This window comes from Gorilla gorilla, chromosome 8 (genome assembly GCF_029281585.2).
Source record: "Gorilla gorilla gorilla isolate KB3781 chromosome 8, NHGRI_mGorGor1-v2.1_pri, whole genome shotgun sequence".
NCBI lineage: Eukaryota > Metazoa > Chordata > Mammalia > Primates > Hominidae > Gorilla > Gorilla gorilla.
Window position 1 is genome coordinate 27629776 of NC_073232.2, and position 23592 is coordinate 27653367.

General features: G+C 37.4%; 1 protein-coding gene across 1 annotated transcript; it reads left to right on the forward strand.

Annotated features, from left to right (window-relative positions):
- Positions 1-26: 26 nt before the first annotated feature.
- Positions 27-22230, forward strand: ARL5B (ARF like GTPase 5B). The gene is made up of 6 exons (XM_031015100.3): positions 27-393; positions 7312-7372; positions 9250-9397; positions 13203-13286; positions 14588-14739; positions 15772-22230. Exons 1-6 carry the CDS (start codon positions 348-350, stop codon positions 15818-15820), a joined length of 540 nt encoding a protein of 179 aa, XP_030870960.1. The 5' UTR covers positions 27-347; the 3' UTR covers positions 15821-22230.
- The last annotated feature ends 1362 nt before the right edge of the window (positions 22231-23592 follow it).

Here is a 23592-nt window from a genome sequence, read left to right on the forward strand (position 1 = left end):
ACGTCACGCGCCTAGCTTCCGGGGATGGGTGGTCCTGGGATCCGGAGGGGAGGCGGGGTGGAGGCGGGGCTTGGGGCTGTGAGAGGCTGTGGTGGGTAGGTGGGTTCAGACCGAGGGGACTACGGGTCGGCGTTGGGCTCAGTGGGCTCGAAACAAAGGGCTGTCCAGTGGGGATTCGTCGCGGCGCCTTCTGAGTGGTCGGGTCGAGGCTTCTCGGCCTAGCAGTGCCCTCGCTGCGCGATCTCAGGCGGGTTCTTCTCGGCTCCGCGCAGCCCGCGCCGCGGTGGGGGACCCGGCGCAGCGACACCTGCTGCCGAGGGACCCCGCGGCCCGCCCCGGTGCTCGTGATGGGGCTGATCTTCGCCAAACTGTGGAGCCTCTTCTGTAACCAAGGTGAGAAGGATGGAGCTGCGCGGCGGCTCGAATCCGAGGCAGAGGGTCCCGCCGCCGATGGGGACACCGGAGACAGGGGACAGAGCGTTCGGAGACGCGGAGGAGGAAGGGACTTAGGCCAGGAGGCGGGCAGAAACTCACTGTTTTAGACTTGGAGGAAGTACAGGAGAGACCTGACGTGTGGGAGAAACAAGGAGGCAGAAGAGAAGGCATTTGGCGTCCCAGAATCCAAACTGAGAATGTTTGGATATTGGCGAAGTAAAGCGGGATACAGCTAATGATGCCAGGAGGCGTATGGAGGGCCTTTCTCGTCTTTATTGAAGCGTGCTTGTGTGTATGTGTAGCCCCAGGATAAGTGTCCGCCCAGAAACCTAGAACTTTTTTTTTTTTTAAGTAATGTAGGTGGTTTGTTTTCCCGCCCTGCCGTTTGAGCCGTAAGCCAGTGCACTTTCACTCTGATTTCGCCTCCTTTCCTCTAGGACTTGGGAATGAGTTGTCCTATTCAGATGCACGAGTTGTCCTATTCAGATGCACGAGTTTTCCAGCATCTTCATTCTAAACTTTTTTTTTTAAGGCATTCAGAAACTAAATGCTTTTCGGTTTTGTATAAGACGTTACGTGTCCGTAATTAGTCTGTAACAGGTAATGAGACACCTGGAAGTGGCAGGTCCAAAGGGCCGAGAAGTTGCAAAACCTGTTCTGAATCAGAATGAGATGTGATGTCTTCTGAAGAGAGAAAACACCCAGACCAAAAAAGGGTTCGACGATAAGTTAAAGTTTTAGGCGTCCTTTGAACAGAATGGTTTCTTAGTAATTGAAACCAGTTTTGAAAATCAACTCGTTTCATTTTACATTTAAGAGCCGGGCATCATTAATAAGCCAGTTTTATTTCCTTTTATGTTGGTACCAATTTGTTACTGCTAATGTAAGTATCTAATCTTTTTCTGGATTTAAGAAGTTGTGGAGGTAATGGAATGGCTTTAGTTGACTTGTTCTGTAGATTGATAAGAACACTAAAGTAGTCTTTTTCAAGGTTATAAATATAGATACAGGCACACACATGTGTATATATAGGTATATGCCTGTATCCAGTAACCACAGATAATATTACCTATCAAATGATTTCAAAGTGAGCAGAGCTTCACACTTTGTGGGTATTATCCATACATTTAAAATATTATTTTTATTTATTTTTTTTTTTTGAGGCAGAGTCTTTCTCTGTCGCCCAGGCTTCAGTGCAGTGGCGCAATCTCAGCTCACTGCAACCTCTGCATCCTGGGTTCAAGCGATTCTTGTTCCTCAGCCTCCCGGCTAACTGGTATTTACAGGCACCCGCCACCACGCCCGGCCTATTTTTGTATCTTTAGTAGAGACGAGGTTTCGCCTTGTTGGCCAGGCTGGTCTCGACCTTCTGACTTCAGGTGATCTACCCACCTCGGCCTCCCAAAGTGCTGGAATTACAGGTGTGAGCCACCGCGCCCAGCCGTAAAACAGCATTTTAAGACATGCTTAAAGGTTTAAAGATTAATACAAAAATCACCAATTTTCTCTTTCCCCTGAGCTGGAGAATCGAAACGTTACCGAAGTAGTTGGTTTTCCCTTTTTATCCTTTCCCGTTTTCCTTTCTCCCTTTTCTGTTACATGGCTGCTGTCTTGTCTTTTTTCGTTGGAGGTGTCCTTACTCAGACTAGAGGTAATAAAAGATGTAAGGGGAAAATTTAGATGGTGATGAAAGACGTCCAGTGGCTACTTTTATAATCGCATAATTGTTCAGGCCTCCTGAATCTCCATTTCTACTTAGAATTTTTCTTTTCCTCTAACTTTCCTGTGGGAAAATTTAGAACCAGTGATTATTCTGTTATTTTATTCTTATTCATTCATACAGCCATAGGCCAGTCTTCAGAGTTTAGCATAGGAGATACAAAATTAAAGAATAAAGATACCTTACTTCCTGGCAAAGTACTCAAACATCAATAAACGAGACAAACATGAAAAAAAAATGCAGTGTGGTAAAATATTTAACAGATATGTGTAAAAGTATAACGTTGGCCGCAGCACAAGGTATACTTGGACTGTAATGTAATGATGAGTAGGAATTTGGGTGGCATGCTAGACAGACCGAATAGAAGGGACATGTTATTCTAGGCAGAAGAGCTAATATGCAAAAGGGAGAGGAATGAGCTAGTTTGGTACTTTTAGGGAAGCTGAAAATAGTTGAGCTTGGCTGTGTGTTAGTTTGCTTGCGAGGAGTGAAGAGGAGATGAGATTGGAAAGACAGCCGGGAGAACCTTATCACAGAGGGCCTCCAGTGTTGACTAAGACATTAAACTCTCTAGAGCAAGGAATGGGACTCATTGAAGGGTTTAATCCACAGATGTATCTTAGCCTATATTTTTGTTTTCTGCATCAACAAAATCAACTACCAATCTCAGCATTTTCCATTTTTGTCGCTATATATATCTATTCCAGTGGAATTAGATATATTAGAATAACAGGCCCAAAGCGCCGCCTCACACCAACTAAATTAGATTGGGGTGAAGAGGCCTGGGCATCAGTGCCAAGGTAAATCGAATGTGCAGCCAGTGTTAAGAACTACTGATCTTACTTTATGTGCTCCTTTCCCGTGTCTTTCTTCCAATATTTCCACATTCTCATCCTTTTTTTCCTGTAGCATTTTAGAGTCTCATGCATCTTATAAATTAGATACCTTTCTGTGAATAAGTATACTAAAGCATGTGTTGTCTAAGTAAAGCAGTGTAAAAGTTAATTCCTGCAATTTTGTATTGTTTGAACTGGAAGCCTGTTTACTTCGACAGTTATTATTCAAGGAAATAATTTCAAATTTTGATTATCTCTGCAAACATTTTATATATCAATGTAGTTCTGTGAAATACATATGTGTTATGTGTGTTTGATAGCTCACCTCTAAAGTTTTGCATTGTTTTTTAAATTTCTTTTGAACTTTTGTAGGCATAGTCTTTTTCTCTCAGTGTTATGACTGTAGAAACCTGTTATCAGTTATTTCTTTTTTTGTTGTTTGTTTTTTTTTTTTAATGAGATGGAGTCTCACTCTGTCGCCCAGGCTGGAGTGCAGTGGTGCTATCTCGGTCCACTGCAACCTCCATCTCCTGAGTTCAAGCAATTCTCCTGCCTCAGCCTCCTGAGTAGTTGGGATTACAGGCGCACACCAGCACTCCGGCTAATTTTTGTATTTTTAGTAGAGATGGGGTTTCACCATGTTGGTCAGGCTGGTTTTGAACTCCTGACCTCAGGTAATCCGCCCGCCTTGGCCTCCCAAAGTGCTAGGATTACAGACGTGAACCACTATGCCTGGCCCAGTTATGTCTTTAAATTTTATTTATTATTGTTATTTTTTTGAAATGGAGCCTCGCTCTGTCACCCAGGCTGGAGTGTAGTCGTGTGATCTCAGCTCACTGCCACCTTTGCCTCCCAAGTTCAAGCAATTCTCCTGCCCCACCCTCTGGAGTAGATGGGATTACAAGCACCTGCCACCATGCCTGGCTAATTTTTGTATTTGTAGTAGAGACGTGTTTTGCCATGTTGGCCAGGCTGGCCTCGAACTCCTGACCTCAGGTGATCTACTCGCCTCCCAAAGTGTTGGGATTACAGGCGTGAGCCACTGCACCTGGCCAGTTATTTCTAGTGTTACCCAGAATTAAGAACAAATGAAATACAGTTTTAATTGTAGTTCTTTTTCAGAACCATGTAACAGTAACATCTTAATTTCATAATTTAATCATTTCTTTCCAATCCATGAATTTCATGTTATCATTTTGAACACTGGTTGCCAATTGCGTATGATTATTGTCCTTCTGACTGCTCAGATCTCAGATCCTGTGGCTCACATTTCTCCCTTTAGCTTATTCTGCTCTTTTTTTTATTTTATTTTTTTTTTTGAGATGGAGTCTCTCTCTGTCGCCCAGGCTGGAGTGCAGTAGCGTGATCTCGGCTCACTGCAAGCTCCGCCTCCCAGGTTCATGCCATTATCCTGCCTCAGCCTCCCAAGTAGCTGGGACTACAGGTGTTTGCCACCACGCCCGGCTAATTTTTTGTATTTTTAGTAGAGTCGGGGTTTCACCATGTTAGCTAGGATGGTCTTGATCTCCTGACCTTGTGATCCTCCCACCTCGGCCTCCCAAAGTGCTGGGATTACAGGTGTGAGCTACTGCGCCCGGCCCCAGCTTATTCTGCTCTTAACTCTGGACTGTAAGCAGGTTTCAAACACACTAAACTTAAACTTATCATCTATCTGCATCCTGTCTTCCAGACCATTCTTTGTTTTTTGTTTTGTTTTGTTTTTTTTGAGATGGAGTCTTGCTCTGTCACGAGGCTGGAGTGCAGTGGTGCAATCTCAGCTTACTGCCACCTCTGCCTCCCAGGTTCAAGGGATTCTCCTGCCTCAGCCTCCCAAGTAACTAGGACTATAGGCACCTGCCACCATGCCCGGCTAAGTTTTGTATTTTTAGTAGAGACGGAGTTTCACCAAATTGGCCAGGTTGGTCTTGAACTCCTAACCTTGTGGTCTGCCCACCTCAGCCTCCTGAAGTGCTGGGATTACAGGCGTGAGCCACCATGCCTGACCTGGCTAACTTTTTTCTTAAGAGATGGGATATTACTGTATTGCCCAGTTTGGTCTCAAACTCCTAGATTGAACTGATCACTTCTCCTTGGCCTCCCAAAGTGTTGGAAAGTGTGAGTCACTGCGCCTGGCCTAAAACATTCTGATTTACTATGACTGATAGTTAACAGTAGTGTCTTTTTTTTTTTTTTATGAGATGGAGTCTCACTCTGTCGCCCAGGCTGGAGTGCAGTGACCCGATCTCGGCTCACTGCAAGCTCCGTCTTCCGGGTTCATGCCATTCTCCTGCCTCAACCTCCCAAGTAGCTGGGACTACAGGCACCCGCCACCACGCCTGGCTAATTTTTTTGTATTTTTTGTAGAGATGGGGTTTCACCGTGTTAGCCAGGATGGTCTTGATCTCCTGACCTCGTGATCCTCCCACCTCGGCCTCCCAAAGTGCTGGGATTACAGGCGTGAGGCACCACGCCTGGCCTAACAGTAGTGTCTTAACCTAACATTTCCTCATGTTAGGGACCTACCTTTCAAAATGGTGCATTATTGGTGAGTTTTACCATCACAGGCCTTCAGTATTATGTGAAGCATCATAGTGCAGAAGTGAAGCAAGGAGCAGGATTGTTTGAAAATGACCTGGGTCTTCATTTGAGTTGCTTCAAGAAGGAGCCATCTGGTACTGTCCTTCCATTCCTTTCTCCCAACAGGATTATCTGCCTTCGAGTTTTGCTTATCTTTAAACTAGTGGCTTCCTTCTCACCACTGCAGGCATGTTGTTTTTTGTAGATGCTTGGTAGGTGGAGCTTCTAGCTGTCACCAAAATTTAGAATGCTTAGTGCCAGGCAGTCTGTTTGTTCCTCGCTGATACAGGTTCTTGTACTTTAAGGGATAACAAACAGGGTAGTACTTAAAGATTGGCTTCATTAGAGGATATGTAGCAAAGCTTGGTGGTGTGCACCTGTGGTCCCAGCTATTCAGGAGGTTCAGGTAGGAGGATCACTTGAGCCTGGGAGGTCGAGGCTGCAGTGATCATGCCCCTGCACTCCAGCCTGGGCAACAAAGCAAGACCCTGTCTCAAATAAATAAATAAGGAGAATTATAGTGAGTTATACTAAGCAGGCAAGTTTTGTTTTGTTTTACAAAGAAGCTTCTACCATAGTGAAAATAGCCCTTCCAGAGGACCATGTCTGTTTATCCTGCACTGTAATAGGCTGTATCTAGAGTGTGTAGGTCATTGGAAGACCTGCACATCTCAAGAACTTAAATTTTCTTGGTCCCTCTTTTTTTGGCTGATGAAGTTTAGAACTTTAGAGTAGGAATATGAGCTGATAGTTGATTATATGACCAGAATGTTGACATTCACCAGAGGTCATCAAGAAGAGCGGGATTCTGATATGAGATGTGCCCAATCATTGCCTACAAATCAACTGTGTTGTGATTCTGTGGAAACTTCCCTACTTACCCTGTTGATGTTAACTTGTAACTTTTTAAGCATTCTTCTGCCTTGGAGAAGGGGATCTTTAGTATACTTGGCATAAGTGAAAATCTAGGAAAGATGGTATCTGGGTTGTTTTCTGTATTCAAAGGACATTGCAGAATATATACCACTTAACAGAATAATTAGATGAGCTTTAGCAACTACTTGTTAAAAGAGGTGAATATTTAGTGCATGGCACCCAAAGGAGGAAAGAACTGAAGAGATTTTCATTGTACAAAGAGCAGAAACAGAATCTGCTCAAAAGAACTGTAGAAGCCGGTTGAAAAAATGTTAAACAATGAGTAATTGTGTAAAAACTTGAGAGTATATGTTTGTCTTTGTGACACATGAAACGTTTCAATTTTAAGCTTACATGGGATTTTTAAGTGAGAGGAAGAAACAGATCCTGGTATACATAGGTGGGGAAACTTAAAGATATGAAAACATTTTGATAAAAAGCTAACTTGATTGGTACAGAGCTAAAAAGGTGTGTAAAACAGGCTTTTTAAAAAACTTACATTTAGGTTATAATTTTTGCCTAGATTAATATTTGGGTCTCCTCTCCCCTAGATGCAATATAAGTGACCAACTTTGCTGGTGTTTCCTGCCTTCCCATCTCCCACATTCTTTTACAAGAGAACTAGACAGAGAATCAATGATAATTGATTTTGTTACTTAACCTAGGTAGCCTTAACATCATAACATTTCTTTCTGTATTTTAACAGTCTAGTGATAGATATTCAGTGAATGATTCTCATTAATGAGCTAACTAATAATCATTGTTGAAAGCATGTAATTGCAGTAATGCAGTAGTGTTAAATGTTTATGATTTGCTTTCTTTTTGTAGAACACAAAGTAATTATAGTGGGACTGGATAATGCAGGGAAAACCACCATTCTTTACCAATTGTAAGTATGGGTGTTTATTAAACAGTTTTCACTAGTTATTGAAACTAATGTGTTTACAATTAATAAGAGATGCATTATAATAATGACGGAAAAACTTAAATATATGTTTTTTGGTTTTTTTTTTTTTTTAATTTTACCGAACACAATCTATAGAAAAGTGAGTGAAATAAACATTTGCTAAACCCTTCACAAACACTGTTTTCTGGCCTCGAAAGAAAGAAATTAATATTAAATAAATAAAGCGCATATTAAAAGTGTGGGGTGAGGTGATAAAGTGGATTTCACTTAGTTCTTACCCCACTTGGGTTTATGTAAATAAATTGATAGCTCTAGGAAGCCATTGCTACCCTCCTGACTAATAGCTTTGAAATTTTTTAACATAGCCAGACTTGTCAAGTCAAAAGAAATGTGATCACTCCTGAAAATATTGCTGTAGTAGCTTGCAAGAGGGAGAGTCTTGAGACTTTCAGAGAACTCTATTAATACCTTAGGAAATTTTCACAGCTCATCATTCCACTTGTCAGAGTACCTTCCATTATCCTTTCAATGCCAATGAAATGATAGTATTAAGCAGTAGAAGTGGATCTACCAGGCACTTTAACAAAATAGTTCTACAGTTGTTTGCCCCATTGTGTGGCTCTTACCTCTTCCCACTCATGTTGCATTACTTCATTAGCCAGTGATTAATGCATTTTTCAACTACTTTGCTAAAAAGCTACTGACTTAAAGTTTGTTGTTTCAGAGTTGAATAACTACTTGTTTCTCTTGAAAACATTTTCATTCATTGGTGATTATGTGTTTAAATATGAATTAGCTTTTCAACATCACATATAAACATTTCAGCAACCTGTCATCTTTGTTGAAATAATTTTACACATGGCTTCAAAAATATACATAAAACCCAAGAGAATTGCAAGCCTCCTCCAACACAGTACTGACATGTTACTGGCAAGGGCATATTTGTTGAATTAATTGATTAATGTAGCTTTACCAATGATTATGATAATACGAGGGGTATGAGCATCAGTATTCTAAATATATATATATATATATATATATATACACACACACACAGACACACACACACACATATTTGAGACGGAGTTTTGCTCTGTTTCTGAGGGTGGAGTGCGATGGCGTGATCTCCACCTCCCAGGTTCAGGCGGTTCTCCTGCCTGAGCTTCCAGAGTAGCGGGGATTACAAGCGCCCACCACCACGCCCTGCAAATTTTTGTATTTTTAGTAGAGACGAGGCTTCACCATGTTGGTCAGGATGGTCTCAAGTTCTTGACCTCAGGTGATCCACCCAAAGTGCTAGAATTACAGGTGTGAGCCACCACACCTGGCCTTCTAAATATATCTATAGTTAATTTAAATTTTTACTTGCCCATGGTCATCTTTTTAGGACTACTTTAGATTAATATGCCTGAATTAATTTTTGTGACTAAGTCTCAATTTAGACAGTCTTCAAAATTATAGATAGCCTGCTATCCAATATTTGCTATTTTGCAATCACCTAGAAACTTGCTTTTCAGGATGGGATGGGACATTGGGTCTTATCTAACTGATAACAGGGCATGGTGGTATTGGAATTTTTGGCCACAGAAATGCAAATTCACACCACACTGTTGCCTTTCTTTTCCATCAAGCTTGCAATTCCTTCCATTAAAAAAAAAAAAAAAACAAGAAACAAGTCTTTCTTCTGGAGTTGTTGTCTAGATATTGATTTGCACAAAAGTTCTCCAGGTTTATAATTTTCATGCTAATGATCATAATCATTGGTGCAGAAGGTTGATTGATCTTAAAAATACAGAGATAAAAGTTGCTTCAGATTCTCAAGATTTACAAGAGCTTTTATGGTGTCTGTTTTTCAACAGCTTAATGAATGAAGTGGTTCATACTTCTCCAACCATAGGAAGCAATGTAGAAGAAATAGTTGTGAAGAACACTCATTTTCTTATGTGGGATATTGGTGGTCAGGAGTCTCTGCGATCATCCTGGAACACATATTACTCAAATACAGAGGTATGCTAAGATGAATTTTGAATTTTAATCCAAAGGTCCCGAGAGTAAACATAGAAAGTAATTAGGCTGCACCTGGGCGTATTGACAGTTGCCTTTTTTTTTTTTTGAGATGGAGTCTTGCTCTGTCGCCAGGCTAGAGTGCAGTGGCGTGATCTTGGCTCGCTGCAAGCTCCGCCTGCTGAGTTCAAGCCATTCTCCTGCCTCAGCCTCCCAAATAGCAGAAATTACAGGCGTGTGCCACCACACCCGGCTAATTTTTGTGTGTTTAGTAGAGACCGGGGTTTCACCATATTGATCAGGCTGGTCTTGAATTCGGGACCTCGTGATCCACCCTCCTTGGCCTCCCAAAGTGCTGGGATTACAGGCTTGAGCCACCGTAGCTGGCCTTTTAATAAGATCCTTTTTTGTAGGGAATTTGGGTTTCCTTTTTTTAAAAAATAAATAAAAATTTCATAAATGAGACTTAAGAATTTGGGTTTTCGAATAAAAGAAAAGGCAAATAGAAAGATTGTTTGGAGCTATTATTACTTGAGTGCTTACTGTTTGGCCAGGTTCTCTCCATTCATCTTCACAAGATTTTCATGTCTCCGGGGTTGGAGAGATCTGACACGTGGAGAAATTACGTAGGTTTCCCCAAGATCTCACAACTTTCTAAGAGACCCTGACCAGTGGAGGAATAAAATATTTTATTAATTTAAAAAATTTTTTATAACATGAACATTCAAAATGTTGGTAGATTTTTTTTTTTAATTAGAAAAAAGTAGATTTGCAAATCATCTCTCAAAGTTCTCTGCCACTTACGAGTTCAGAGCTAACTTGGGGAACAAACCTGGATATATTCATGTTCTATTTCTGCTTTTATTTCTTATTAGAGGCAGATTTTTTTTAAAAGCCATTCAATGTAGTTTAGAGAGATTTATCCTTGAGAGTATGAGTTCACAATTGCATCCATTTAATTGTTCTTTGCAAAGAAGTACACCTAACCAATTATTTTTTCTAAAATGAAACCTTTTAAAAATTGGAGTTGGGCCAGGCCACGGTGGCTCACGCCTGTAATCCTAGCACTTTGGGAGGCTGAGGCGGGTGGATCATGAGGTCAGGAGATCGAGGCCATCCTGGCTAACACAGGTGAAACCCCGTCTCTACTAAAAATACAAAAAATTAGCCGGGCGTGGTGGGGCAGACTTGTAGTCCCCAGCTACTCAGGAGGCTGAGGCAGGAGAATCGCTTGAACCCAGGAGGCAGAGTTTGCAGTGAGCCGAGGTGGCACCACTGCACTCCAGCCTGGGTGACAAAACGAGACTCTTATCTCAAAAAAAAAAAAAAAAATTGGAGTTGGAAGGGAAGAGGTAGAAAAGGATGTAATATGAAGAATTTTTGGTAAACAAAGTTGCCTCTTTAAATAAAAAACATGTATTGTTCTAGATTTATATTATAATAGCGTGTGTGTATGTGTGTATATATTCCAATGCAACGTGTAAGTAAACAAAGATGGCGTATCATAGATACTCAGAACTTGTGGTAGCACTTAATTATTTTATTGGGTATGCAGAAGCTGTAAGCAGATAGTATAGTTAAAGGGTAGCTTATACATTTATACAGTAAAATAATGTTCTGAAACTAGAATAAGTTAGAAAGTAAGGGAAGGGCTAGGCGCAGTGGCTCACTTCTGTAATCCCAGCACTTTGGTAGGCCGAGGTGGGCAGATTGCTTGAGGCCAGGAGTTCAAGACTAGCATGGCCAACATGGCAAAACCCCATCTCTACTAAAAATACAAAAATTAGCCAGGCATGGTGGCATGGTGGCATGTGCCTGTAGTCCCAGCTACTCCAGAGGCTGAGGCATGAGAATCGCTTGAACCTGGGAGGCGGAGGTGGCAGTGAGCTGAGATAGCACCACTGCACTCCAGCCTGGGTGACAGAGTCTCGCTCTCTCTCAAAAAAAAGAAAGTAAGGGACAAACGACATTGTAGCATATGATTAATTTAAACATCAGAGCTGTTAGTAGTTTAAAGCTCACAGTTAACTCCAGCTGTGAAAAGGGCAGTTATCATTCATGAATAGGTCAAAGTTGATTCTAGTGAATCCATATGTACTTAAAGTATGTCGAAAGGGTAGTTCTTGAAATGACTGAAACTCTGGAGGACTTAGCATGGGTCCAGAAAGAGATATCCATTACTGATGCCATTTGCATGAAATGTTCTTTTAATAAGTGATCTCTACAAGAATATCAAAATTACTACAAAGAACAGTGGCCCCTGTCACTTTGCATTTTGAAAATTCTTCACGTGGAAGAGTCCCCCAAAAGCTGTAGTAGGTCCATTATAATACAAGAAGTTACAGGTATTAAGTAATTATTGACACCTTCCTCTCGTTAACTCACAGTTGTTTCCCCATATTCTGTTGATTCCTCCTTTGCCACATGACATTCTTTCCATTTATTCCCTTCTAAGCCCAACTCAGTTTATATTCAAATTAGTTGTCTGTTTCCCTAATTTTATTTATTTTTGTTTTTTATTTATTTATTTTTTTGAGGCGGAGTCTCACTCTGTCACCCAGGCTGGAGAGCAGTGCAGCCTCCGCCTCCCAGGTTCAAAGGATTCTCCTCCCTCAGCCTCTGAAGTAGCAGGGACTACAGTACACACCACCACACCTGGCTGATTTTTGTGTTTTTAATAGAGACATCAGGTTGGTCTTGAACTGTCCTCAAGTGATACGCCCACCTCGGCCTACCAAAGTGCTGGGATTACAGGTGTGAGCCACTGCACCTAGCCTGTTTCCCTAATTTTAAAGTCATCGCTGTAATCTAATTCCACCCTTCGTGTCTCAGTTTATTTTGCATCTATCTCCTGCTGTAATAACATCATTTCATCTCATTTCTTAACTTTTTATTCTGTATAAAATGTTCAGCTTAAGGGCGCTTTTTTGCTGTATCATCTCCTCCATCTCCTCCTCCTCCTCCCCCTCACCCACCCCCCACATTTTTTAAAAAATGAGTTAGGGCCTCTCTCTCACCCAGGCTGGAGTGTAGTTGCATGATTCTCAGTACAGCCTCAACTTCCTAGGCTCAAAGCAGTCCTCCCACCTCACCTCCCAGAGTGCTGGGATTACATGTGTGTGAGCCACAATGCCTGGCCTATATCTTCTTATTTTTTAATACGCAAACTCCCTTTTTTCATGTATAGCTTTACCAACAGATTTCTCCTCTTTTTTCTGGCGTCTTGCCTTTATTTAATTTCACCTGAATCTCCAGTATATAATGCCTAAGTATATATGTTTCAATCTTGAGCATTTATGGTGGATACTGTTTTATAAAATTGTCTTATTTTTAAAATGCATTTATCTTTTTCTTTCAAACTAGCTTTTCTTTCTAAGCGTTAGGAGATTGTGGTATACATAAGTAAGCAATTATTGACTGTTTAGGTGAATGATAATGGAGTACTTTGAAGTTTTAGTGAAAAATATTATTGAAATTAATGTAACTTTCTTTTCAAAAATTGCTTTTTACTACCAGCATTTGAAAACAAATCATAGTATTATGTATTCGGGCATCACTTAAAATAAACCAAGTTGGGCACAGTTTTTATTTGTTGAAGCTATGAGTTATTTTCTTATTGTTAACATTTGGATTTTACTGCTTGATGTGATTCAGTATTATAAAAGCTGTTTATGGTGAAAAAGCAGTAGATGTTTTATAGTAATGATGATGCCATGTAGAGAAAGTACTTAGATTACTTGAGTAGTTTTACAGAAAACTTTTCAGCATCCCATTCAATTTTCTGTCTTTCCTTTTAATTTTCTTCTAGTTCATCATTCTTGTTGTTGATAGCATTGACAGGGAACGACTAGCTATTACAAAAGAAGAATTATACAGAATGTTGGCTCATGAGGTAAATTTTTAAAGTAAATCTTTAAAAAAACAGTGTAGTAAAGTATCTGTACATTGCCTTTGCTTTTTTGCAAAGATTAATGTGATATGATGTTGGCCATTTTATGATTAACACAACTTTACGTACTAAACTGATGAAAGTCTTGAGGTAAAAAAAAATGTTCATTACTTTTTCAAACTTAAAAAACCCTAACACATTAATTTGTAGATTACTACTGTTATTGCAAAAATTTTTCAAAGCTAAAGTTACTTAAGCATGCCTTTAAAAGTCTGATAAATTGAGATAAGCAAAAGGAAAACTTAAGGGTCTTTTCCCCAAAAGTTTATAATAACTGAACGGTTTTTTCTTTGGTTTTTTGTTTTTGGTTTTTTGTTTTTTGTTTTTGTTTTTTTTTTAAGACAGAGTCTTGCTCTGTTGCCCAGGCTGGAGTACAGTGGCACGATCTTGGCTCACTGCAACCTCCGCCTCCTGGGTTCAAGCAGTTCTCTGCCTCAGCCTCCCGAGTAGCTGGGGTTACAGGCACCCGCCACCACACCTGGTTAATTTTTCTATTTTTAGTAGAGATAGGGTTTCACCATCTTCGCCAGCCTGGCGTTGAATTCCTGACCTCATGATCCGCCTGCCTCAGCCTCCCAAAGTGCTGGGATTACAGGTGTGAGCCACTGTGCCTGGCCTGTATTCCATGTTTTTCAAACTTAGACTATATAATATATATCTTTCTGAATCTTGCTCTTTTTGTACAACATTGTGACTTATCCATGATAATATATTCTGATTATCCATCTTAATATGTACTGCTTTCGTTCATTCCTTTTAACAACTATATAGTTTTCCACAGTATGAGTATATCACAATCTATTCTTCTAATGTTTTCATAGTATAAACAATGCTGAAATGAATATTAACCAATGAGCTTATGTTATACAAAGACTAGTAAGTAATAAGTATTGCCCAGCTCCTACCACCAGTACTCTACTTTTAAGTTTTGGAGAAACTCTAGTATTTGGCAACATACTACCATATTTGCCTATTAGAATATTACTTATGTAGTTTTGAGTCAGTATTTAAAATTCAGGTGTATTTTTTTTTCAGTTTGACCAATTCGACTCAAAAATAAAAAATAATTATTTAATATTAATCTGTTAGAATGAATAATGAAATTACGGGTATTTGAGATTATTTTTATGTTAAATACTAGTGCCTGATTATGTTAAAGTAGAAGCACTTCATTATAACTGTTCAGCTGGGTAAATTTAAATTGTGGTATTTCACATATTAGAAATATTTTGTCTTGATTGCAGGATTTACGGAAGGCTGCAGTCCTTATCTTTGCAAATAAACAGGATATGAAAGGGTGTATGACAGCAGCTGAAATCTCGAAATACCTCACCCTTAGTTCAATTAAGGATCATCCATGGCACATTCAATCCTGCTGTGCTCTCACAGGAGAAGGGTAAGTTCATCCCTCTGAGGGGAGGTATGACTTCTTTCAAATTTCTTCCAACTTTTTAGGCCAACTTGTTTTCTTCGTGGGTCCTGTTCCTTTTCTGTTTGTTTGTTCTTAATTAAAGGTTACTTTTATAATGTGTCTCAGGCTTACAACCTAGAAATAATTCTAGTAAAATCACTAGCAACTTAAAAACTTTTAATGTAAATATAATGTTTTACCAAAAAGCAATAAACTATTGAATTAAGTTTTCATAATCCAAATTTTTTTCTTTGTTGCCTTTATCATATACTGAGAAAAAAACTGTAATGTCACCTTTCTTTTAAAAAGGAAGCTTGAAAGAAATTTCACATTTTCTGCAAGGACTTAAACCTGAGCTCTCAGCTTTCTGCAAGAGTACATCTTCTTTATTATTAGGAGGTCTTTTGGGAGGCATATTTCCAGACAATAAACAATTGAGACAAATGCCACATGGTCTATTCTTCCATCTCTAACAATTTGAATGTGGGTATTAGGCCAAGAAGAACCCAATGTTATTTACATATTACCCTGTTTATATCAGAGAACTTATCCTCAAATCAACCTCACCTTCTTAGTTTTTCTCTTAGTATTTATCAGAAATAGCTTGCAGTAATAGCTGTGTGTAGGCCTTTTTGACTCATACTTTCAAGACTGAGTCTAAGTATTCCATTCTTTAGAATTGAGGAGGATAAGGTGAAGTTCCTGTTGACTTTCTCCAGTCGTTAAGTTACAGTTAATTTTAAAAGGCGGGGAGTATTTGCACTCTTCATGGCAAAACTGGCAAAGTTGTATCTTCAAGATGAGACTGAAGCAATTTCCCACAAACTGATTAAGAATATTTAAGAGAACATTCCATTTAAAAATTTCACTTATTATAGTGTGACTTGAATGTTGACACTGATGTATATAAATAATGATTGTGCTACCAGCCTTTGGTTAAGACCTAAAAATAGTAAGTATGCTTTCAGTTTTTAAGTATAAAGTTTTTAATTAAAAATACTTCTATCTTTTGTTTAGGTTATGCCAAGGTCTAGAGTGGATGACCTCCCGGATTGGTGTGAGATAACTTTTTTGCTTGAAAGAGACTGCTCTATTTATTCTGTGACATGAACATTTTTTCCTAGTACCTTTGGCTGCTAAGGCAGCAGCATGTTTAATTTATAACAACACAAACCTCTGAGAGCAACACTTGAATCAAGTGCAGCTGAACTGGAACATAAAAGATTTTTTCTTAACTTTTTTTTTTTAACACACTAATCTTCAGTTGGATGAACATAATGTATAACTATGTTTTCAGCAACAATTCTTCTGTTTATTCTAATTATTCAGTGACTGCCTTGTAAGAAATGTTTGTCATATGCGTGACGTCTTCTGAAATATTCTTATAACCTTAATGACCAGTTGCTTTCAATTCTTGACCACCACTCCCTCCCAACCAGAGAATTACTGGTTTGATAGAGTAGTCGTGGAAACCATCAGGTACTGCCTGCAAAATTCTCCAGCACTAAATATTTGTTCCCTCTATAAACCATTCATCTTTTGGACAGAACTTACTGTAAAGAAAGAAATCTGCCTAGAGGATATATGTAAGGAAGATTCCACATCATGAGTACTTGCCTTTTAACTTTCCCCCACGTTACTGTTGAGTCATGGAATAATGTTTAAGTTGTTATTTGCATGGAAATTAAGTAGGCTGTTTATTTATCTAAAGGAATCATGTCCACTCTTCTGCCTGCAACATTTGGTCAAAAACTAACCAAGGTAAAATATTTATTTGAAAGCCCAACTTTGATGTTAAATATTCTTGAATAAATCTGATATTTTAAGAATATCACATTATTCAATGCATATAAAACTATCAGAAGTTAGTAAATCATACCAGCACTAAAAATAAGACAATTGGAATATATTTTAGCATCAGTTTACAAACAACTTTATTATCAACAGAAATTTTAGCTCTTTTCTTTGCAAGATATATCACAGCTGCTTTGGGCAGTAGCTGAAGCCGAAGTATGAACAGTCCATTTTGTTTCTTAAAATTTGAAGTCGTGTCTGTCATAGCATTTTTACTACCAGCAGTATGTTACTTAAAAAACTACATGGCTTTCCTTGAATTTATTTGACGGTATTATGTAATAGAATTGAAACAATTGCCATCTTTGTAGTTACGCCTTGGGTTCTAAAATGTTATAGGAAACTGCTGAATTGAATCCTAGCTTTTAGAATATTAATATGAGACTCAAAGTTAATATTCTTAACAACTTTAAAAAGAAAAAGTCATAATCTATCAAAAGTTTGTTTATTGGATGGCATTAAAACATTTTTGAGGCAGTTGTCTAATATGAACAATAATCTAAACAATATATTCCTTAAATTAACAGGAAAGACAAGTGTTGTATTTCGATCCTGTTTATTCGAATGTGTGATTTTGCTGAAATGAAAGGGATAAAATGAATACTTAGAGAATAATACTTCATTTTTGCAGTATTTTTTAATTTTGATAAAAAAGATACAATGTTCATAATATCAAAATATGTGTTCAAAATTGGTATTTTAATTTTAATATTTTTGTAAGTTGATTTAAATTTTGCTCTTTTTTCAAGTGTGCTTGGTTTATTATATTGAGTCAAGTTAATTTAGTCGAATGTGGTAACATTTTTATGATTTATCTTTAGTTGTAGCACACCCTTGAACTGAACAGTGGCCAAAGGAAAGCTTTCTGGGCTTTGGAAAGTAGTTGTTTAACTTTGTTTTAAACCGTTTTCTTAGTGATTCTGTATCAAGTAGAGGATAAGTGTAGTTTAACTTAGTTTTTAATATAACCCATAATCAAGAACATGAGCGAAAAGCAGACATAAATCAATATGGATGGTTTGTGGTGTGTGTGGGATGTGGGGGAATTAAGAAAATGCCATTTACCTAAGCACAGTTTGCCTGAATTTCTGCTTGGTTGTGTTGTTTACCGTAAGTACTGAGGATAGTTTCCCTAAGTCTGTCCTGAGAAAAAGCATACTTAGTACTCCTGTATTTGTTCTTATGAAATGACTATCTGCCTTCTTGTATCTAGTAAGATTGGCTGGCTCAATTTTCTTCTGTCAAATTATATGGTTATTTTTTATATTACCACATCAGCATTATATTAAAAGTGTTTTTAATAGTTGATTGTATTTTGCCAACTACTAGTATAGACTCAAATTTGCTATTTAATTTTTAAAATACAATTTATTTTGTAAATCCTTTAAAAAATATTTGGTTAGTTTTGGATTAGAAATGATTTATGTTAGCCATGTGTTGAAGATGAAATTGGCATCAGTGTAGACGGTGCTGATTGGGAAAAGTTCATGATTAGGAAATTCATGTAAGACTTTTTAAGGGTATTTTTTAGGTTTTCACTCAATCTTTCTTGTTACAGTAACGTGAAAACTGATTATTCTTTACTCCAAGAGAATGTTTTAACCCAAGCAAGTATCTAATACTAGAGCATTGGTTCTGACATTCATTGTAAATCAGTGAACTGTAAGATACTGTCTAAAAAATGTACATTTGTAATTAGTGCCTTTATTCATATTTTGAAATAAGTTCTTAGTTTTATATTATACCTGTTCTTTAGAAGTCATGTTAGCAGCTAATTATTTCAATGATGAAATAATTTGTGTTTTATATCCCCCTTCATCTCCATGTATTGGTTAGCACAGTTTATAGTAAGTGAAAAGCAAGGGGCCCACCTACATTACCTTCAGGAGACTGTTCTACCTTTTAATTTGAAAATAAGGAAATTAAATTTTAACAGAAATCTTTTAAGTATGTTATAACCAAAGTGTTCAATTATCCTTGCAAGTTCAAATACAGCATTTTTCTTAATTTTGAGCATGTCATGTCCTTCATCTTTAAACCCATCATTCTTATTGAAGCCCATTTGAGAACTCTTAGAATTAATAGAACCTTTTATAAGGGAATATACGGAATATTTTTTATTGTTAATTTAACTTAATTCCTTAAAACCTGGAATATTAATATAATCTATTAAAAGCTGAAGATTAAATATGTAATTTTTGCGTTTAGTTTCTTGTGTTAGTATGCTTAAAGGTATCAATACTTTTATTCTATATTCATTAGAAGAAAGGTAATAAATTTAAGTTTCATTGCTGAAACATTTTAAATGAGTGCCACCCCATAGCCATAGTCATTTTGATTAAGCATAATTTAACTTTCATTATAGCATAAAGAGAAAATAATTATTTTAGTATGGAAACAGTGATAGGCAGTGCTGTAAACAATATTCTGAAAAGTTGTGGGGGTCACAAAGAAAATTTTAAAGAATATAGAAGCTTTTTAAAAAAATCTTTTTAGTGTAGTTTCTTAGAACAAATTATAAACATAATCATTCTGAATAATCAATTTTTATTTAGTCCTTAACTATGTAAAACCGTATCAGTAGAAAAATGTGCTGGTGTCGTGTCTAAAGATGGATAAATTTCTTTGGAATTTATCTTTGGAGACCAACTTTATGAGGCAGACTTTTTGTCTACGGCTTTGGAACCAAAAAAACTTCACTCTAATTCAGTCCTAAAGGCTATTTTACATTTTGCTGGGGTAAAGTGACTTCAAGATACAGCATGGTGTCTTGTATCTAGTAGAATATTGTGCTAGCCATCTAAAAAAGTGGATTTGAGCCTTAATTTGGCCGTTTCTCAATTGTCTAGTTGACCTTAGACAATTAGTGTCCATGGCTTTCCTTTTGTTTTTCCCATACTGAGGAACTTAAACTACAGCTCTAAAATGTCTTTTGGTTTTAAAATTCTGAATGCTTATATACTACTATTAAAAATTAAAAATCCCCCAAATAGTAGGGAAGTACAAGTAATATGAAATTAAATGTATTTTTATCCATTATTTGATTCCCACCTATTATTTTATTTAGAATACGAATACAACCAAGTAGGGAAAAAAGTATCAGTAACTGCTATTCAACTTAAATTCAGCGAATGAATAGCTGAATAGAAATAGCTAATGACAATGCAAAAGAGAAAACAAGCCATATTGCTAAGAAAAGGATAGTAAGCTGCTTAGAAAGAACCAGCCTGTGTTGGAAATAATTCTCTTCTAGATAATTTACCTTATTTTCTTGGCTTGTACTAATTGAATGGAAGTGGTTAATTTGTTCAGAGTTTATTGCCTTTTGATGCCACCCCAATCTATAGTTCTGTGTGACTTTCTATACTGGAAGAGTAGGGTCAGTAGCCAGGTTGTCAGTCTTTTACAAATGTCTACATAAATGTCTACATAAATCTGAAAGTGGTTTATATTCAAGGTTAGTTTTTCAGTAGCGTCTCCTCCTTATTCATTCACTTTTACTATGAAGACTGAAATCCAAAAGCCAGGTTCCCCAAAAAAGTATTTTTAAAAAATTTTAGGGGACCAAAATAAATAGAGGAAGACCAATATAAAAAAATATGTTCAACTATTCCATTTTAAATTTAAAGCAGAAAAAAAAAATTGTGCCCCTCAGACCTAAAGGCAGCTTTAAATGTATATAGTTTGGTGAAACATTTGGGAAATATTAATTTGGAGGTTTAGAAGCATACTGAAAAACAAATTCAAAGCACTTGAAAGTAAAGACAATACCATGAGGTCGAAAAACTTTCAAAAGGATATTAGGTAAGAGAAAATGTGAATGAAAGCAGTGAATTTGTGCCTCTCCTCGTATTTAGGGTACTTAAAATTACTAAAAAATACAGTCTTTTTACCATAGAGCTAGATGGCCTGTATTATTCTTAATGTGGCCAAAGGAGTGAAGACTGATTAGGGTTTTAGAATTTGGAACTGTAGTCACATAAAGGCATCTTTTGCATTTCTTAAACCAGTAATCTACATTTTCTCCTGGAAATGGAGAAATATGAAATGTGCTGTGCATAGCTTTTGGAATAGAAAACAAAGTTTTAAAAGAATGGGTATGTTTTCTTGCACAACTTGTAAAATTTTAATGAAAAAATTACCTCATTTTTCAATCCATAAGGTGCTTTGCTCAAGTTTGTGGGATGTTTGTACCATCCCATAAAAACCCCCTTCACCCAAACTGTATTTGAAATATGCAAAATTCATAACTAAGGGATAGCATTCCTTGGAGATTTTGTTTTGTTTTACTCTTGTTTACCAGCTGGGCCAACATGGTAGATATATCAGATTCACATATGGTTTCATTAAAGCACATAGGAAAGTGCTCAGTCAATATTTAATTAGTTTAATTAGATAAGGGAAAGGAGAAATCCTAAATTTGATGGATTCTTTTATACTGTGAATATATTTCCATCAGTGTTGGTAAGATATCAAATGACTATCAGTTGATCCCAGTCATCAGTGACTTATTTGCATATTTAAGCCCTATTCACAAGAGACCATAATCATTTTAATCTTATATTTTCCCTCAGGAAATTTAGGGACTCTGAAGCCCCTATTTTATTCTCTTGGAGTAAACTGTTGAGTGTAGTTACAAAACCTTTTATTTATGACTTAAAAAAAGTTTAGCTGCTATTTCATTGAAAGTGTAAAATAAAACGGTCATGATTTTTTTCAATTACAGAATAGTTACAAATTTTACCATGTTCATCTATTCCACAGAGCATGTTAAAAACAACAACAAAAACCTAACAGCAATTACAACCTTGGTGTTGGCGTTTATTCTAATCAGAGTGAATGATTATAATCACACTTTGCTATTTTAACATAAATTGGTGCTTTAGAGCATTAAGAGGAAGCAGCAGGCCCTGTACTCAATATTTATTATTTCTTGCCTCAGAATGCAAAACAACTTTAAAGTGTCTATATTCATATATATGTGTATTTCTTAAGATTTAAATACAAACTGTTGTTACTCCTTAAGCTTCAGGCTTTCTGTGAAAGCTCTAAGAATATCTTAATTACTATGCTTGGTCAACTAGAAGATGGTATTAATAAGGTCAGAATTAGGAATTGGATTGCTCTGTGGGTCCTCCGGTATTGTGCAGAGGAAAGAAAAATGTCTTTCACACCACAAACTGTGTGTCTGAACCCCAGCCAAACAAATGTGTTCCATTGGTCCAATATATAAGCATTAACAGCAACAACAAAAAATTTAAAACAAGTAAATTAATGCATTCACATTATCACTTCTTGAAAATGGTTCAAAGCATGTTTTCCTGATGGTGGGGTTGTTTAAATGACATGTTTTAAAGTTTTTAATACTTTATTACTGTTATGAAGTGCTTCTTTTATATGTTTAGGTTGCCAGTACTCATAATTTTTATTTCTGCAATTATGTTATAATGAGTTGTTTGCATGCCTACTTAACCCAAGTAAAACGATGCTGTTTGCTCTGGAATGTTCATCTTTTAGACAGGTTTTGGCTCATTTCCAATCATGGTGCAATATAGTGTAACATTCATTTGTTTTCATTCAACAGTTTTATTTTTGTCATAATAAATAATTACTTTTCCAATACGAAGTGAATCCAGTGTTTTCTTTTAAAGGTAAAATCTGCTTTAAGTTATTTGCTTGCAAATAATAGAAACCTACCTATGCCAACAAAGAGAGGATAATTGGGGTGCGGCGGTGGAGGCTCACGGAACCCACGGAACAACTGGATTTGTAGAACAGACTGAGACTAGAGACTGGACCATTTAGGAGCAAGCAGGAAGTTACCTTTTTTCCTACTCATCTGTTTCTGTCTTTCACCTGACTGGATTTCTCTGTTTCCTGATCCACATAACAGATAATGTCCCAAGTCCAGTAGCCTCCTAAATTTGTACAAGGGAGAAGTCAGATTATTGTTAGACTTTCAATTACAATTCCATATTCCCCAGGGAAATTGTTCATTAGCCTGCATTGGGTCATTTCCTCTCTCTGATCTAAACAACTGGCCAAGTGGAAGGTGCATTTACCAGAGAAGGGGAATCCCTGGCCTGGGAAGGTGATCCAGATTGGTGTGTGCTCCATTGTGGGGTATAATTGGGATCATCTACCAAAGTTGTGTCCTTGTAAAAAATAAAATTGAGATCTAATAATGAGTGGGATAACATTTTCACTATGTTCATTCTTCACATTCCTCTAAAGTGGTTTTAACTCCACCGTTTTTGCTCACAGACCTCTTTGGGAATGTGATAAAAGTTGCCTACATAGAAAAATTACTCATATTTACAGAGTTAAGAATTTTGAGTAGAAGGTTAGGAATTTCAGGTACCTAGGCTTAAGAGTTCTGCTACACACGGAACGCTCAGATTTCTTCTGAAAGACACCGGAAACTTGTAAGATTTCATTCTGCCTATTGTTTTTTAATCAGTAAACTTAAGATTGGTATCTTTTTTAAAGCGTGTTTTATGTAGGTATTTTTGTAGGTATAATGAATGCATTAAACTGTTCGTGGTTAAAGTGTACAATCTGAAAAGCTTTGATGTGTATACATTTGCAAAATCTTCACCACAATCTGGGTAATGAAAATACCTGTCACTCCAAAAGTTTCCTAGTGTCGCTTTGTAATCCTCCCTTCTGCTCCACTCCCCATCCGCAGATAATCACTGGTTTTGACTAATTACCACCAATTTTGTGGTTTAAAACAGTCTAAAATTAAGGTGCCAGCAGGGCTGTGTTTCTCCTCAAGGTTCAGGAGAGAACTCATCCTCACCTTTTTCAGCTTTCAGAGGCTGTGTGCATTTCTCAGCTCATGGCCCCTTCCTCACATCACTCCACCATCTGGCTTCTGTCAACACATCTACCCATTCTCATTATCCTATGCTTTTCTCATATTAAGGACCCTAGTGTTTCTAACTAGGTTTTCCTTGATAATCCAGGATAATCTTCCCATCT

Coding starts and splice junctions, on each gene's coding strand:
- ARL5B (XM_031015100.3), top strand. CDS start 348: ATGGGGCTGATCTTCGCCAAACTGTGGAGCCTCTTCTGTAACCAAG. Junction 394..7,311: donor GAGCCTCTTCTGTAACCAAG/GTGAGAAGGATG, acceptor TTCTTTTTGTAG/AACACAAAGTAATTATAGTG. Junction 14,740..15,771: donor TGTGCTCTCACAGGAGAAGG/GTAAGTTCATCC, acceptor TCTTTTGTTTAG/GTTATGCCAAGGTCTAGAGT.